The 17,135-nt window shown below is 40.8% G+C and overlaps 2 protein-coding genes across 2 annotated transcripts in view; both read left to right on the top strand.

The window, feature by feature from the left end:
- LOC117761837 (olfactory receptor class A-like protein 4) overlaps positions 1–17,135 on the top strand; it is a 946,130-nt gene that overhangs the window by 570,494 nt on the left and 358,501 nt on the right. The window lies entirely within an intron of this gene.
- Positions 5,778–10,583, top strand: LOC117761808 (amphoterin-induced protein 1-like). Its single transcript, XM_034586071.1, has 2 exons — positions 5,778–6,082; positions 6,398–10,583. Exon 2 carries the CDS (start codon positions 6,468–6,470, stop codon positions 8,001–8,003), a length of 1,536 nt encoding a protein of 511 aa, XP_034441962.1. The 5' UTR covers positions 5,778–6,082; positions 6,398–6,467; the 3' UTR covers positions 8,004–10,583.

The following is a 17,135-nucleotide window of genomic DNA, read 5'->3' as shown; positions in this document are numbered from 1 at the left end:
TATTATAGTGGAGCTGAGGTCTATTTTCAGAAGCATATTTACCAAGTTGTCTGTGACTCTTCTTTATACAACACTGAACATAACCTTTTACAAGTTCGAGGTTCAGTGGAGCTCTGGTACTTGTTCCACAGAACTCGGCTCTTAAACAGGCCCCTGAACATGCTGGTTATACCAGAGGGTGGCAGTGTGTCCACTATAAAGTACACGGAGTGAAGTAGCTGCCTGCTGCCCAGTGGGATGACTGTCACATCTCTGAGACCTGCTACCTCAACATATCAGACACACACACACACACACCCACAAAATGACACACAATAAAAGGCTTGAATATACATGCCCTTAAACTGTATCACAGCAATGCAGAGGAAAGAGCAGATGAGGAACGATTTTTTTGTTCGTTTGTTTTATATGGAGGTTTTAACAAGGCTACTGTTTTGTCCGATGTTAGATCATATATTAGATATGACAACTATTCGCAGGTTGTGCGTGTAAAAATAAATGATATATATAATATTAAAATAATAAAATGGTATGTTATTTTAAAAATGTCAACAATCCTAACTACAACCAGTGTGCATGTGCGTGTGTGTGTGTGGAATTATACAGTACCTAATTGTTCTTGTCAAGTTCTTTAGGCCTACACAGAGAGAGCTTTATCCCTGGGATTTGTTTACCCATTCTTTCTCTCTCTGGGTTTGAGTATTTGATACATCCGACTAATACGTTCATAGAAATATCATTAGGGAGATTTCACTGAGAAAAATAAGCCTGGATCTTTGCAATGACTAGAAGATGTCATTAAAAAGAATGAATGAAGGTATCAATCACAAGAACATGTACACTCTTTAAACTAGGAAAACAAATGTTTTATGGTCACCTTTATCAATCAGAAACTGGTTGGGTCATTTCACCAAAACACAAATGTTACAGATTTGAGGAGGAGTCAAGATGTTTCTTGATTGGCTGAGATATTTCTCTCATGACCAAGTTATTGGACTCTGCGACATTGCGATCGCCAAATTCACAGCACAACCAAGGCTATCATATACATATACAGTCATTTTTTGAAAAGGAGCAACACATACGTTGACACAACTAAACAAGCAACACATGACAACCAAAGACCAAAAGAAAACCTGAAGATCTGCTGTGTCGATATCTAACATTTATTATTACCTCTTTATATTATAGGGTTGCAATTAGACTCCACTGTATATTCACATGTACACAACACTCACTGATGTTTAGTATCAGCTCCTGCACATCATTTAAATCTATTTGATTTCCAGCTGGGAGCAGCAGCAGCAGAGGCTGGCTTAATTTAGCTGATGGAGCTATAGAGCTGTGTGCTGAGATATTATTACCCAAATCTGCTGCCACTGCCCCAGAGCGGCAGCTCATTTATAATTCACAAGAGAACTGTAAGTCTCCAGAGAGTGGAGGAGCGCCCATCTTTAATCAACTACGCCAACTGATACTTCCCAGCTGAAAGCACCTCAAGTAGAATCAGCTCTGTGAACGCGCTGTGGTGACAGCGACAGGTGAGTTTACACGACTCAAATCTCCAAAATGTCTAAACTGTGCAAATAGAAAAACAACACTCACTCTTGAGAATGTGTGAAGGAGAATATGAAAGAAAGGATAAAGCAAATTTGTCCTTTGTGATAAATGTCAATAAATTTGAAGGATGACGCAGGTGATTTTTAGTTTTTGTCAATTAACTCCATGAAACGACCAAAACCAACATGGCATCAGTCAGTATCTCAATATTTTCAGACTTCAGTATGTGTGTGCCTGTCAGCCCCAAAGCCTTTTGTTACCTCTGCCGAGGAGGTTATGTTTCCACTCCTGTCTGTCTGTTGGTTGGTTGGTTTGTATGATTTATGTTTGTGAGCAAGATTATACAAAACAACTCAACCGATTACTGCAAAACGTTTTATTTTTCAATATTTTCAATATTTTCCTAGAGAATAATTTATGGATCTTGATGTAAAAACAATCAGGCATATTCAGGGGACTGATATCTGTGAGTGTGGGACATTTGGTGCAGCTCCATTGAATTTAAAGGAACTGTTGAGCCAGTTTCTACCTGAATGTTTAAAACTGTTTTTGGTTTTGGTTTTTAACACACATGACTCAAACAGGAGGTGAGCTATTTACTATCAGCTGGCTGGTGTTTGTGGGAATAAGTCTTCATAAAATAGAGTGCTCATGTTAATGGTGTTCATGTGTATTCCACAAAAATGGAGCATGTGGCCCGAAGAATATCTGGCTTTGGCTTATCAGGCAACACTGTTCTTTTTATGGGTTGATACATGCAGCATATACTTCAAGATACTGTTAACTAAAGAAAGCAGCCACTGTCCATTGTTTTCACATCATGGCAGCACTGTTGTAATAATGAGTAATAACTACAACTGAGATCATTTTCACTTTTAACAGTGGAGATTGATGCACATCCCTAACAACACAGCTCCATATCTCACTGGACCAAAAATGATCATGATGCATGTTGTTGCTGAGTAAAAATCATATTGGGGTATTAAATAAACTATTATGAGTTCAGATAGTTCTTCAACGTTGTCGACTAAAAACACTAAATACTGATTCCATTACATAGAAAGTCTTGGTCTCAACGCTCAAAACAGATTGTAATTCATTAGTAACTGATCTAATTGGAAATTGACTGTGCTGAATTTCTTTTCAATTTCAATTATCTTAATTATCTTAAAGATTCTGACCCTGCAAGTACATATATATAATGACACATTCAACTAGAGGGAACATCCAGAGTGGCAGTTAGTAGGATGAAATTATAATAAAAACTTCCTATGCTTTGTCCAGAAAGAAATACAAACAGATCTGCTGCAGGATGTGAGCATGGATCCATAGAGACATCCTGCAAGGACATTAATGATGATGGAGGCAGATAATATTACTCAAGTTACAGCTCTGCAGATGAGCTAATCAATAAATAACACACTCCAGTGGGACCTTCGAAAAGGTTTTAGGCTTTTCTTTTTTTATATTTGAGCATCATCATCCAAGTTTTGACACATTCATCACATCTCTGAAAGCATCGATCATTTTCCAGTGTGGTGTAAAAAGGAAATGTGAGCGGATAGTTAGAGGAGCGGCTATATTCATTTCCTATAGCGTTAACTTTCTCACTTAATCTTTATGTATAATTCAATGTACTTATGAATCCTTTCCAGTGAATCACAGTAAATAGACTGAAGGTGTACATGATAGCAGCTCTTTATTGTAACAAGAACAAATTACACATAAACACGGTAAACCACATTTTCATGTTGTCTGTGGCACGGTGGTAAAGAGCCTTGCCTTATAGCAAGACGTTCATGGTTCAAAACCCTGTCTTTCTGTGTGGATTTTGCTTGTCCTCCCAATGCCTATATGGATTATATCTGGGTACTCTGACTTCCTCCCACAGTCCAAAGACATGCATGGGTTAGGTTGATTGGAGAATTGACCGTAGATGTGACTGTGAGTGTAAATGGCGTCCTCTGCAGCCTTCGCCCAATGTCAGCTGGAATAGGCTGCAGCCTCCCGCACACCTCAAGAGGATAAGTGGTATAGATGATGTATGGTATATAGATGGATGGATGGATGGATGGACAAGGACCAGACCCGACTCAAATCTTTTTAATTGTATGTGCAAATCTCAGCTAATGTCCAAATTCAGCTTCCTTCACTGATGACATTTTATTTCCTTCTAAACATGGCGCTCTCGTTGTTTTCTTTCCCCACTGTCCCCTAATCTCTTACAACCTTGGCACCCATAGCAATCAGTCTCTTTTTTATGTGAAGGTTTCCGTGTGAGGTGACCTTGTGACTAGCAGAGTGATAACAAGATACTGAATGTGCAGCTCTACATCGGCTGGATGGTCGTCTGTCATACAGTATAGACGTCTATATCTTCGCCCTTTTTCAACCTTCCTCAGCTGCAGGCTACTAACTGTGTGTGGGGGTGTGTGTGGGTGTGTTCTCATATTTTTTTCAACACTGTGCTCTCTGGATGCTCTGCAGATCACATGACCCACTCACCCGCCTGCTCAGCCGTCCCTCATTCCCTCGCACAATTCCCAGTGGAGACATTTCCACCTGTCATAAATCATGTGTGGCACAAATACAATTAACAGAGGCTTGTGTGTTCCATGGAGTCAGGACTGTGTGACAGTGAGCCAGGGTGCACAGGGAAGCATCTTTAACAACACAGAAACTTAAGGGGGCCGGGGACAAAATGGACCTGGGGGAGGCTGCACACAATTGTAATGTAGTCAATAGTTCTTGGGGAGCCCCTCTGAGCCCCCGGGGCCCCAGGCAACTGATCTGTAGTAACACCCCTGCACTCCAGCACAGAACGATTTTACACATGGCACAGAAAGTGAGATGAAGCTACATGGTTATACTGTCACTCATTTCTGTCCTCTGGCAAGCTGATGTGATCATGGCTGCCAAGCTAAGAACAGGGCAGATCAACATGAGATGGAATCATCTGTAAAGACTCCACATAACTAGTTTCAGTTATAACTGTTGTTATCCAGCTCACAGCAGGATTCAAAGCTGTTTACGTTCACCACTTGCTGAGAGCGCTGCACTGTACTCCCCATATTGAGCCTCTCACACGCTTCTGCATTCACATCACGTCCCAGGCTAAAGACTGCTGCGGCTCTCTCACACACACGCACACACGCACGCATGCACGCACGCACGCACGCACACACACACACGCACACGCACACGCACACACACACACACACACACACACACACACGCACACACACACAGTGAGCGTTTGCCCTGTCCTTCACAAGAGTAATAACACAGACCAGGAGGAAGGGCTTCATCATTAAAGACATCATAACACTGGAAGAGCCATCGCCTGTGAATGTGCCATGAGAGCAAAGAGATGTTAAACCATCCCTGAGGACCCCCACTCACCTTCCCCATCCCCCCCTGCCCCTTTGTTTTAGACAGACAGTGATTATACACTTCTTCTTCTTCTTCTTCTTCTTCTTCTTCTTCTTCTTCTTCTTCTTCTTCTTCATCTTCTTCTTCTCATTATTACCTTCGCCAAGGAGGATATGTTTACATCTGCATTAGATTTTTTGATAATTAGCAGAATTATGCATAAGAACCTGGTATATTTTGGCACGGATCCGGATCCTGGGCCAACCCAAGTATTTATTTTCCACTTTCTTTAACATTGTGAGATAGGATGTTTTTCAACATCAGTATGAATAAATATCATATATTTTTGGGATAATATTTATGTTTGAGTGAAATTTGGTGCAGATCCAAATAAAAATCTGGATCTAGTGAACTTAGATGTGGTTTCATTAGGGGGTTTCATCTTGGAGTTCCTTACTAGCTATTACTATTATTATTACCATCATCATTATTAAATCATTATACAGACAGATTATTTCATACCAGGGGTAAATACTCACTTACTTACAATACTAACAAATATGACCATTTGTTAGGAATTGTTTTTATTGTCTAGGCTTTTTCAAAGTACAAAATATGCTTGAACAAGGAACACTTTTCAAATAGATCCGCCACTGCTTCATACACATAAGACGATGTTGACCCACACGTTTTTAAAATGTACACACTTCTATTTTTGTTAATTTACTTATAGAGTATTCCATACACTGTTATCATACACATGCTGTAGTCTTTATAATATTATGGTCATGTGTGTTTTGCACTAGTGTTACAGTGTAAATAGAGGGTTGGTGTTGGATGTGACACACCCCCTGCTCTGCTGTGCAGCTCGCGCCCCTCAGATCATCTATCACATGGTTTCCTCGTCACCGAGCACCGTGTGTGTTCGTCAGGAGGAGGATGACAGACAGGAGGGACCAGTGAGCACCGCGGATCTGCTGCTACTGCTGCTACTGCTGCTGCGATGAAGAGGAGGATGACGCTGTCCCGTGGTGGATCATCTCCGAGACTGGGCCGCTGAAGACCCCCGCTCCCAGACCAACCCTCCTCTTCCTCCTCCTCCCTTGTCCCTGCTCCTCTGTTCGGATCTTTGGAAACCGGCAGTAAACAGGTAAAGCAGCAGCGGGCGGGACGCTTCAGTCAGCTGGGACTAATGTTAAATTCCTCCTGACAGAGGAAGGTGATGGGAGGAGGCAACTGAAACAAACATGTATGTTAATTATCGTTTGATATTAATTTGATGGCTTCATTTAATAACACTCATTGGTTGATATTGGTATTTTCTGCTGAGCAGCCACAACTTTTCAACAGTGACCCGCAGGCTGCTGCAGTGCACCTGCAGGCATCTCAATCTGCAGCTTCATTATCTCACATAGCCCTCATAGCAGAGATGATTTATGTTTGTTTTTTTAATATGTCCCCACAGCTTCACAGCTCTCCACTGTGACGACTCGGTGCAGCAGGTCCACACTCCTACAGTTTATTATCCTGACACGATGGGGGACTCCCTCTGCATCTCCCTACGCGTCGCCGAGGCAGTGCTGAGAACGAGGAGCTTGATCACGGTTCTACCTTTTGCTTTGCTGCTACCAACAGTAAGAATCAGTGCACAGTTCATGGGAAGCCCCCTGGACTGCCACAAGACCTGCGTGTGCGCCAGCAACATCGTTAGCTGCTCCAAGACGAACCTGACCTACGTCCCCATCGCTCTTCCAGAATACACAGCCGTCCTGGACGTCAGCTTCAACTCCATCACCAAGCTCCGTGCCGAGTGGACCTCCATCAAACTCAGCAGGCTGCACACTCTGCTGCTCAACAACAACGGCATCACTTTTCTGTCCTCCGAGGCGTTTGTCTCTGTGACAAAGGTTCAGTACCTGGACCTTTCGTCCAATCGCCTCCGCCTGCTGGATGAGGTCATCTTCGAGCCGCTGGAACACCTGGAGGTGCTGCTGCTTTACAACAACTGCATCTCTCAGATCGATCGCTCTGCTTTCTCGAGCCTCATCATGCTGCAGAAGCTCTACCTGAGCCACAACCAGATCTCACGCTTCCCCTTGGAGCTGGTGAAGGAGCGGAGCCGGCTGGAAACTCTCCGACTGCTGGATGTTTCCTCCAACCGCATCAAAGTCCTGCCCTTGCACGAGCTTCAGGCCCTGCCAGCCTGGATCACGAATGGCCTGTACTTCCACAACAACTCTTTGCCCTGCAGCTGTGAGCTGTATGAAGTGGTGGCACGCTGGTACCTCAAGGAGCTCAGCTCCGCTATTGACTTCAGGAGCAGCCACACTTGTGTGTTACCAGGGCAGCAGAAAGAGAAAATGGCCATACTGGATCTGAACAAGGTCCATTTGAACTGCAGTGAGGCCAAAATTTTGGACAAAGAAGCTTATCTGGACCAGTTCCTTGTGCTGGACTGTGATACCAGGAAGAAGAACATGACTAAGAGATGGGCACTGCCTGGAAACATCCCACTGTCTCCTAAAGGAAACAATACTGCTGTGAAGCGTCCTGACGGCAACCTCGAGATCGGGCCCCTGAGGGCAGAGGACTCCGGGGTCTACACCTGCTATGCCACAAGTGACTCCGTCAACGAGACGCTGTATGTGACTGTAGTTGTGTTTAACTCCACCATGACTGGTGGCATGGAGAACATGAAGACGGCCTACACCACCCTCGTAGCATGTCTGGTCAGTGTTGTTATGGTTCTAATCTACCTCTACCTCACACCCTGTCGCTGCGCCTGTTGTCCGGGTCAGGGCCTGGAGAAGAACGACCCCAATGACAGCCTCCATTCTTCAACTGTCAGCGTCTCTCAAGCACACAAGGAGACGGGGCAAGAGCGAGTTGAAGGTGGCTTTAGCTACAGACATGTGGGCTACCCAGATATCAAGGACCAGCTGGAGCAGAATGGGAGGTTGAATCCAATAGGTGAGGAGGACGAGGATTGGCAGGGGGAGAGCAGGGAGAGAAGGAGGTCTGACGCAGAGTCGGTCAGCTCCGTGTGCTCTGATACCCCCATGGTGGTGTGACAGCTTCATCCACACGGCTGTGCAGGATTCAAACATTGGCATCTTCCAAACAAAGCCAAAGCTCTGTCTCTCATGGTCAGCGGCAGTGTTTCAGTAGCATGTATCATTGATTTAAAAAAAAAGAAAGATTATCGGTGCAGTGTAAAAAAAATGCCCCGAAGCATTCTGTTAATGCCTAACAATATTTAGCAAAAATTGATTTTGACATCGCAATAGTGGCATTTGTGAAGACACAAAACATGAAGCATATTTTTTCATTGCAAATGATCTTTACAAAATTCCAACTATTGCTTTTATTGGCTGAACCTGCAAGGAATCGCTATGCAAGTTGTAAAGAAGGAGTTTAGTTTAGTTTTCACTTAAGTCCTAGATTGAGAAAAAAAAAGTAGCCATCAACCCCAGTTACTCACAGCATGAAAATATGCTTGATGTTATTCCTCAGTTTAACTTCTGAAACTCCTGAGGCTGCACGTTAAATTAAAGTTACACAGCTTTTGTTATGCACTGTGAATCTTGGCACGACAAATATTAGGAGTTTTAAAGATGTCTGACAGAAGCTGCTGCTTGATATAGAAACAATTATAAATATAAATGTGATTATTTATTCCTCATTTTACATTCCTGTTTGGTTTGGTCAGCACTTACAGGACATGATACTGTTAAGATTACTCTTATGCAATTTTATCATTTTAAATTGTTTTAGATTTAGTGCTCCAGTTGAAGGGTTTTTGAATCCTTAAACCTTGTATGCAAGTCTGTTTTAAAAACCAGCAGATTATATGTATTGTTGTGGCAATTATTCCCATTGATCATTGACCTCATACACACTGTAGGTATTAGTGAAACTGATATCTATTTGTTTACGTCAATATAAACATAACTACCAACTATTTACAGACAAATTTGACATGAAAAATTAAGTTACGCCATTTTTGTCACTAATATTATAATGCTACATTCCAGATGCGCTTTAAAAATATTGAACAAAGGAACATATTTGAATATTGATGAGATCTATGGTGCAGAACACCGTACAAAGAGGCAGTTTCTTCGTAAACTGACATGACAGTGGATCAGAGAGTCTGCAGAGACAGTTTTGAGTTAAAAAATATATATATATAAACATCGTAATAAACTGAAGCTCATTTAAATCACATTCCACAAGTCAACAAAGATGTTCTCTGTTAATGTAGCGGCTGACGACACATTTCAGCCTTGCATCTCTGGTACAGAGTTTTCCAGTCTGTTCTGCTTCTGACCTCGTAACACAATCCAGCAACAAGTAATTACAGGACGTACGAGTTGTAATTAACCTAATCAGAGTGATTTTCCCTTCTCAGATTGCCTGACCTGAGTCATTTTTAGAAGCCTGAAGAGGCACAACCAGTCGATGTTTCACAAGAAAGAGGGAATGATAAGATAAAAGTCTGAAGAATAAGTATCATTTTATAGATAATAATGTTTTTTTCTTATATTTCACTACACTAATCATGGCACAGGGCCTCTTACACTTATCTCAAGATCCCTTGTGGAGGCCTGGACACACAGGTTGAGAACCACTGATCTAGATTGAACATTTTTAAGAGGGTCAATCATGTTCAAAAACATTATAATGCCAATTTTTGGTTTGGGCTGGAATTTCAAATATAAAATCTACTCTATTGCAGTTAAGATAATATGTTATGGTGAGAGCGACATTCAGACCAGCAACATCAACATACACCCTTCCATATTGGATAGATAATAGCAGCCAGGCAGGAAGTGCGGCCCAGGGGAGACAACTGAGAGCGAGTACCATCTACTGAATGCTTCTGGGCATTAGTGCCCAACCCAGAGCAAATCAGCAAATGCCAGCCAGCCAGCCAGAAGTCTCATAAACACAGTCAGGAATAGCAGCTTGTAGCACGGCCAGCACGCAGGCAGCCTGACACAGCTGAAATGTAAATATAGAAGTTGCACTTTTCAAACACATCTACATTTTAGTTCATTAGAAAATGCCTTTAAATTGTTGACTTTAGAGGTGTTAATAATGGTGTCGATACAAATGTTGTTTTCCATTTGGTATGAACACATACAAGAGATGTGTCACAAAACTAAAGTGAATCAACTTAACGCAAAATGAAACACCCCTAGATAATGGATGTAGCAATGGGCAGTGCTTTTATTTTGAAGGAACAATACTTTCATTCTCTCAGTTCTCTTGGTGCTTTTAAAAAAATAATTTGGGTGATTCTACACCTTCATTTAACGTCTATGGAACTGATTGTAAAATAATGTAGCTTGACATGCTGAGAAACCTTATATCTCTCATAGGGACACATCTACTCTATGCTAATGTCCAAACCAAAGATTTAGTTGCAAACATACATTAATAACCTACATGTTCAGTGTTTACAGTCAGTACAGTTATACTGTCTTTACCATGTTGAGCTTACCTACTGTATATTTCTGTGTTGAGACACAAACTTATATTTTAATATATGCAATCCTGTATAAAGACTTGTGTTAAATTATTGCTGTATTGTACGTTGTCTGTTAATGTATTGATCCTGTATTTCATAAACTACATGTCAACAAAAAGTGAATGGCATTAATACGCTGATGAATGAATCTGTCAGACCTGCAGTTAGATAATTTAAAAAATAAGGTTAAAGGAATACATTGATAGTCTACTACAATTGTCTTTTTTAATTAATTTAAATCTAAGGCCTGTAAGGTTAGCTGAGCATAAAGACTGGAAACAGCTAGCCTTGCTGTGTCTGATGATAGACTGTATATAAAGATGGACGGCATGATGGCTCCCCAAAAGGGAAGCCACTGCGTCTAGTGGCTGGTTACTGTATAGGTCATAAACCCTGCCCCCTCCGTGTTAATGGATGGAACAGCGACACAACTAAAAAGCCAAGAAAGTCGACAAATACATTTTTCTCAAAGATGGTTTTTGACATTTTAGGTAGTTCTTATCACACTGGTGTTTGTTTCCGCTAATTAGATTTTAATTCGTTATTGATGCCATACAAATGGGGTGTAATACAATGATTGACAGCTGATACTTACCCACGATTGGTCGAGCATTTATACTACATGCGATGTGTTAATAAGTGAGCTTTAAAGGTGCTTGTGAGTGGATTATCTCTGTTAGACAGAACTGACCTGGCTGTTTCCAGTCTTTGTGCTAAGCTAAGCTAACCAGCCACTGACTGTAGCTTTGTTTTTATTATTGTTTTATGCCTTCTTTTTTTTTTAACTGCATACAACCTGGTGTCAGTCTCCTCATTATTGAATTCAGTGGCGCTCCCATCTGGCTTCAGTTTCTGTTTTAGACTAATGACTTGGCCTTGTTCACTTGAGGGTGAAACGGGAGACCACACAGATCGCTGGAGCGAGAAATGTTCATGCAGGGAGTCATATTTACAGCAACCGTCCCTCAGACTTACTTTCCTCTGCAACACTTGTTGATGCTGGCTTTTCAGCCTTATTTGGATAGTTGGCCACAGGATCTCCCTAAATCAGCACGAGCATGAGTGTGTATGCTTCAGAACAGTCAACTGGATTCAAAATATATTGGCCTCAGACAACCTGAAGTCAAAAATCTGTTGTCTAGTTGTCGCAATAAGCATAAACTTACCTGTCATTATGCAGATCATTCAAAATCACATTTCTTCATGGAACAGTGAAGAAGCCTTTGTATAGAAGTGCTGCCCTGCAACTATAAAAGAGGTGTATATCTCCTTTTCAATGTTGCCTTTAACAAGGTTTGAATTAGTTAAAGATGATGACTGTTTCATCATCAGTATGTTGAAATTGTCTGCTTTTGTGCCAGAAAACATTCATGTTGTTAAGTTATCACAAGCATAAATATTATGTGAAACATGCTACTTTTCTTTTACATTTGAAAAGCCGCAGAGCATTATTTGTTCAAAGTAGTTGATCTGGTCCGTGGTCGTTGGTCCGTCGTTGTGACAGATGCTGCAGTGTGAAACCTCACCCACTGCCCCGTGACTCCTCTGCTGGATGAATGATTGAAGAGGAGAGGTTTGCACTGATGCCCACGCTCCCTTTTCCAGTATCGACCGTCTCGTGTTACCATGTTTACCCACAATACACGGTTCACCAGCCAGGTGTGTGTAACCAGATGTAACCATTTGGAAAAAGCCGCACAACAATATAGTGATGCAGCCAGGGTTAGAAGGTATTTCCTTAATACCAGGAATGGAAAATCAAATAAAACTGTGTACAGGGGCCCGAGGGGGTTAATAACTGATCTGTGTTTGTTCACATGTTTAAATGGAAAAGAGACGAGTGACTCATCCCCTTTGAATATTAAATCACAGATTATAATTAGAACGAATGCTGAAGCCTAAAGAAAAGCCTCAGATCTCTACACATCACACACAGATGGTATGAATGTAAGTCAGCACCTGCTGACAGTGAATGACTGGCATCAGACTCTGTTTTTTAAAGCCTGAATTCTAAGCAAGATGACTCATCCTCTCCTCTGGCCCCTCCCAGGAGAATCACACCGGATGTTAGTGAGTCCTACGCCATCTAGTGGTCACTAACACCCTCATACATAATGGAGAATTACCTTCACAATGATCCTGGAGCTTCTTAGAGCTCCTCCAGAGGATTCAACAGTGTTTCCATTTATAGAGATGCTGAGACAGGGACTTAAAAAAAATAATTGCGTTGTCTAAATTATATATACATACATCAATCAGGTATTAAACAGAAGAAGCAGATCTCCAAATAATATCATTTGTGAAGTAGGAGATTTAGGTCCTAACACATCTTTATTTTTTTTATTGGAAAATGAAAATACCTTATATGTGGACGCTCCAAAGGTTCATGGTGTGATACGGTAATACTTCCTGTGTGACGTAAGGGACCAGTGCCTCTACAGGCCCAGAAATGAATTGCAACAAGCGTAAAACATTATATTTTATTTAACGCAGTAAAAACTAAAACACTTTAAGTTATTTGATTATTACACATATTTTTGCGGTCTGTGGCTCAAATGAGTTCTCACCTGCTCAGGTACATGGAGAACATGTTCGAGGGGATTTTTCTCTGATTCCTCAATGTTGCTAATCCATAGACTGTATATAAAAAACCTGTGTCAAACATAGGTGTTCATCCATTTGAAAACTGCCTCTGTTTCAGTGATGCTGAAAACCTGCTGCTCCATGTAGACATAAACTGGAACCACAATCAAACATTTGTGACTACGATACATCAGAGGTTTGTCATGGATGTTTTATCATCACCTTGATGGAGTCTTATCTTGTGCACTCTGCTGCTAATCCACTGATGTAGGTGAGTAAAAGTGAAGGATTGTGAGCTATTGAGATAGAGATAGAGAGAGCAAGAGAAAGAGAGAGACAGGTGAGAGAGTGCAGTTCATTTCTTTCTCCTTTCATAAGTCAGTCTTTATTGACTGCCAATCTGCAAATATTCTCAATTCAAGAATATTGACAGTTATTCTTTTGATTGATTGATCTGCCAATTATTTTCTTACCTAAGCACTTTCCCCATTGTATTTTCCCAAAGACTGACAAAGATAAAAGTGTCAGATTCTCAAATTTGAGACAATAAAACCAGCAAATGTCGGCCTTTTGTTTGAAAAAATTTGCAATTGCCACTTTTAAATTGTGGTGACTATTATCAACAAGAAGCAGAGCTGGTGCAACTGAGAGCAGGAATCCACAGGTCAGAGAAGCCAGTGTCTCCAAGTGAACTTAACATATTGAGATGGAGTCCTGATGCCAATCAGGCCATCGTATTATCTCTGTGCCCAGGATCAGGTTATTTAGTTTGTTTGTGTATTTCACAAGGAAGTGTAGATCAAGTGTAGAAGTGTGTCATTCCTGAGTAGAAACTTTGCTTAAGGGTTTTATGGAAACTTTCTGCTGTTCTCTTCGACCAGGCCTCTCTCCTCCAGCAGCTGCCTGGATTTACTTCCCTCTGTGCAAACTGGGTCCATGAGCGCCACATAAATCCTGGAGCTCATTCATCATTTCAGCTCAATTTAGCAAAACATTTCGCACAACCCACAAACTTCTCAGCTTACACGTCAGACCTCATATCTTAGCCTAATAAGGACTTTTATCCTGGGGGTGATTCAAGTGCAGCTGAGCCAGAAAATGTCAGGAACTTGTTTCATCTCATGCATGGTCGGAGTTGTTTTCGTTCTCATCTGGTCACTTGGTTGAGAAAACAGTTCGGACAGTTCGTTTAACAGCATCCCAGAGTGCAAAAATTATGGAAGCCATAGCAACACTGACAAATCAGCAGTAGCAGGGCTTAAAATGATGAAATGATTAAGTGTTGGAAAGATTAACAGACTTAAAAAACATCTGGTTGCTTGTTAAACATCCAAAAGAGTGTGTTACTGTTCCGGCATCTGTGGACAAACTGCAGCAAGTGTCACCTGATGAACAAATCAATCAAACGCTTGATGCGCAATGATTATTATCAAGATGTTGATGACTATGTCCAATATTTTATATATCATCTTTAAGTGAGGCTTCTCTACTGTTTCCAGACTATGACACGATGTCTTTGTGCAGATGATGGTATCTTCTACTTATGAAAGAAATCTTGAGCTTCATTGATGTTTTCTGAAAACTATCCCCATTAACAAGCCATTTGTTTGAACTTTCTTATTTCAATGAAGTGAATAAAATCTATTGAGGAAAAAAACTGGATAAATGAATGAAACTTTTTTCCAATAATCGGAATTCTGTGAATTGACTTAGTTCTCACAAGTTTACTTGTTTTAAGAAATATAAATCACCGAATGTGATATTAAATAATATCGAGGTTTAGACACAAATTAGTTTTTAATTTCTTATAATGAATTTCTCAGCTGTTGACCATAAGTCAAATGCATTACTTGTGAAACAAATGCTGATACTATATAATTTCCTCCTCTTAGCTCATCCTCAGTTCATGTTCTCTGGTAGTGTGATATTACTCAATCAAACTCTGCCCTCTAGAGGACAGAGTCTAAAAAACGGAACAGACCATTCATTTCTCTACACACCCCAACTCACACTTTCACTGAAAGCGGACAAACGATCCAGGAAAACAAGACGCAAGAGTGGGTATTTTTTAAATAGTTGCCTTTATTTCACAACACGATACAATTTACAATTTAATATTTATTATGATTCAAGGTATAAATAGGACAAGTGCATATCTGAATTGTACTCACCAAAGGTTTCTCTTGTCTGATGACGAATTCCTTGCATGTGCAGCAACTTTGTTAAGTTCATACTGTGGGTAAATATGAGTCTTTCACAGAGACAACATGAGACATGAGTGTTCTTTCTTCATCTCCTCCTGTATGAAGACAATGACCTGAAATACTCAACAGTTTAATAACACAGAGGTTTCATATGAGACACATTCATATGAGAGGAATCCCAAACACTGTTTGGTCCACAAGATTTAAATTACACACAAATTTAACAAATTATTCATGCACAGCAGTGAAGTGTCAGTGGGACAATATATCTTTAGTGCATGAACTTCCCAGTGTTAAAAGTAAAGAACTGCATTTTATGGATAAGACTATTATCAAACATTATATCAAGATATTGATCCAAACCATGAATTTAAAGAAAGCTTTAATTGTTCCCATTTACAGATGTATGTTTCCATTTCATCTCGATGTTAAACCTAATTTTTGACACTATAACTAATAAGACGATGCCTCTTGAGTGTCTGCCAGGAGCCATAAATTGTTTCAGATCTCTATTCAAACTGAAACGTGCTACTGAATGACATGGAACAATGGTGGAAAACCTAATATTATTGATATTAGTGTTGATTTTGTAGTGGAACACTGATGTGCCAGCACAACTTGCATGTGACTTGTTCATGACTTCATGAGTATTCTCCATTTTATGACACTGTATACTTCAGTCCATTAAATGTTACAAGGAAATGTACTTTCCTCTACTCCACTACATTGACCTCACTGCTATAGTTACATGTTACTTTCTTAATTATGATTTTACATGGAAAATCTGTAATCAATTATATCTCCTTTGGAGAAAAGGGGTTATATTCCAGGAGACGATCCATCTGGATATAATGGAACTTTTCTATTATTATGGAAAAAAAATTAGCAGCTACAATATTAAATGTTAAATGTAGGAGTAATACAAATCCAGTTAATTAAGTTTTAACACTCATAACAAGTACTTTTGGAACTTTTAAGTTAATTTTGCCTAAGTATTTCTGTACAACAGAGGTTTTCACAGACGGGTCTTGCTAAATGTCTAATGATCACTTGATTCATAGAACTTTTTCCACTGCTGACTATGACCCACTTGTGTCTCTGCTTAACATTTATTTTAGATGCTCCATGAACTGCTGGTGCATTTGAGACCAACAATGAAAAGATTGTGCTAATTTTGCTAGTCCCAGAAACCAGGAAACCAACTGGGGAAGTTGGATGTGCAAGAAGGTAAAATAATAAGGGGACTCCTACCATCAGTTCACCCTGTGTGTGGATGTATTGGTCTTCAACATTTGAATACATACCTGAGTCAGTCGATTAGGTCATCTCAATACTTTACCTGTGGAACAGGAGCAAGTTCAGCCGCGGAGAGACTGAAACCAGTTACGCCACCAAAGCTCCAGGAAACCTCGGATCCCAGCCGTGGCATCGTGTGATCACCTGAGGCTGAAGTGAAGTGGCTCTGGTCCCTTCAGCTGGGGGATGAAGCAGTGACGAGTAGTAGCAGATCTGTCTTGGTGAGTTTCATCCTGTGCAGACTCTGACTGATTCCTTACTTTGGTTTCATAAGCAGTTTGGCACAGAAAAAGTATGTAAATCAGATCAACATGTCAACTAAGATTCCCTGTAGAGGAAGCGTTTCTCCTCTGTGGGGCTTTCTCTCCTTCCCTTTTTACGGCACATAAAGCAGATGCTGTCTCACTGTTGCAAGCTCTTTCTCCATCAGGCCCTAGCACAGCGCTCCTCTTCAAAACTCCAATACCAGAACAAGCAAGTAAATAAATTAACTTCCTTCCCAAGCTTGTGCTGAACCGACACTTTGCAGGGGCCAGATGAGGAAGATGATCAGGGCCTTGCTTCCGCTGAGAGGCTGCCTGGTGGAG

The sequence above is a fragment of the Hippoglossus hippoglossus genome, chromosome 5, assembly GCF_009819705.1.
Source record: "Hippoglossus hippoglossus isolate fHipHip1 chromosome 5, fHipHip1.pri, whole genome shotgun sequence".
Lineage (NCBI taxonomy): Eukaryota > Metazoa > Chordata > Actinopteri > Pleuronectiformes > Pleuronectidae > Hippoglossus > Hippoglossus hippoglossus.
This window is presented reverse-complemented; position numbering and strand designations above follow the sequence as displayed.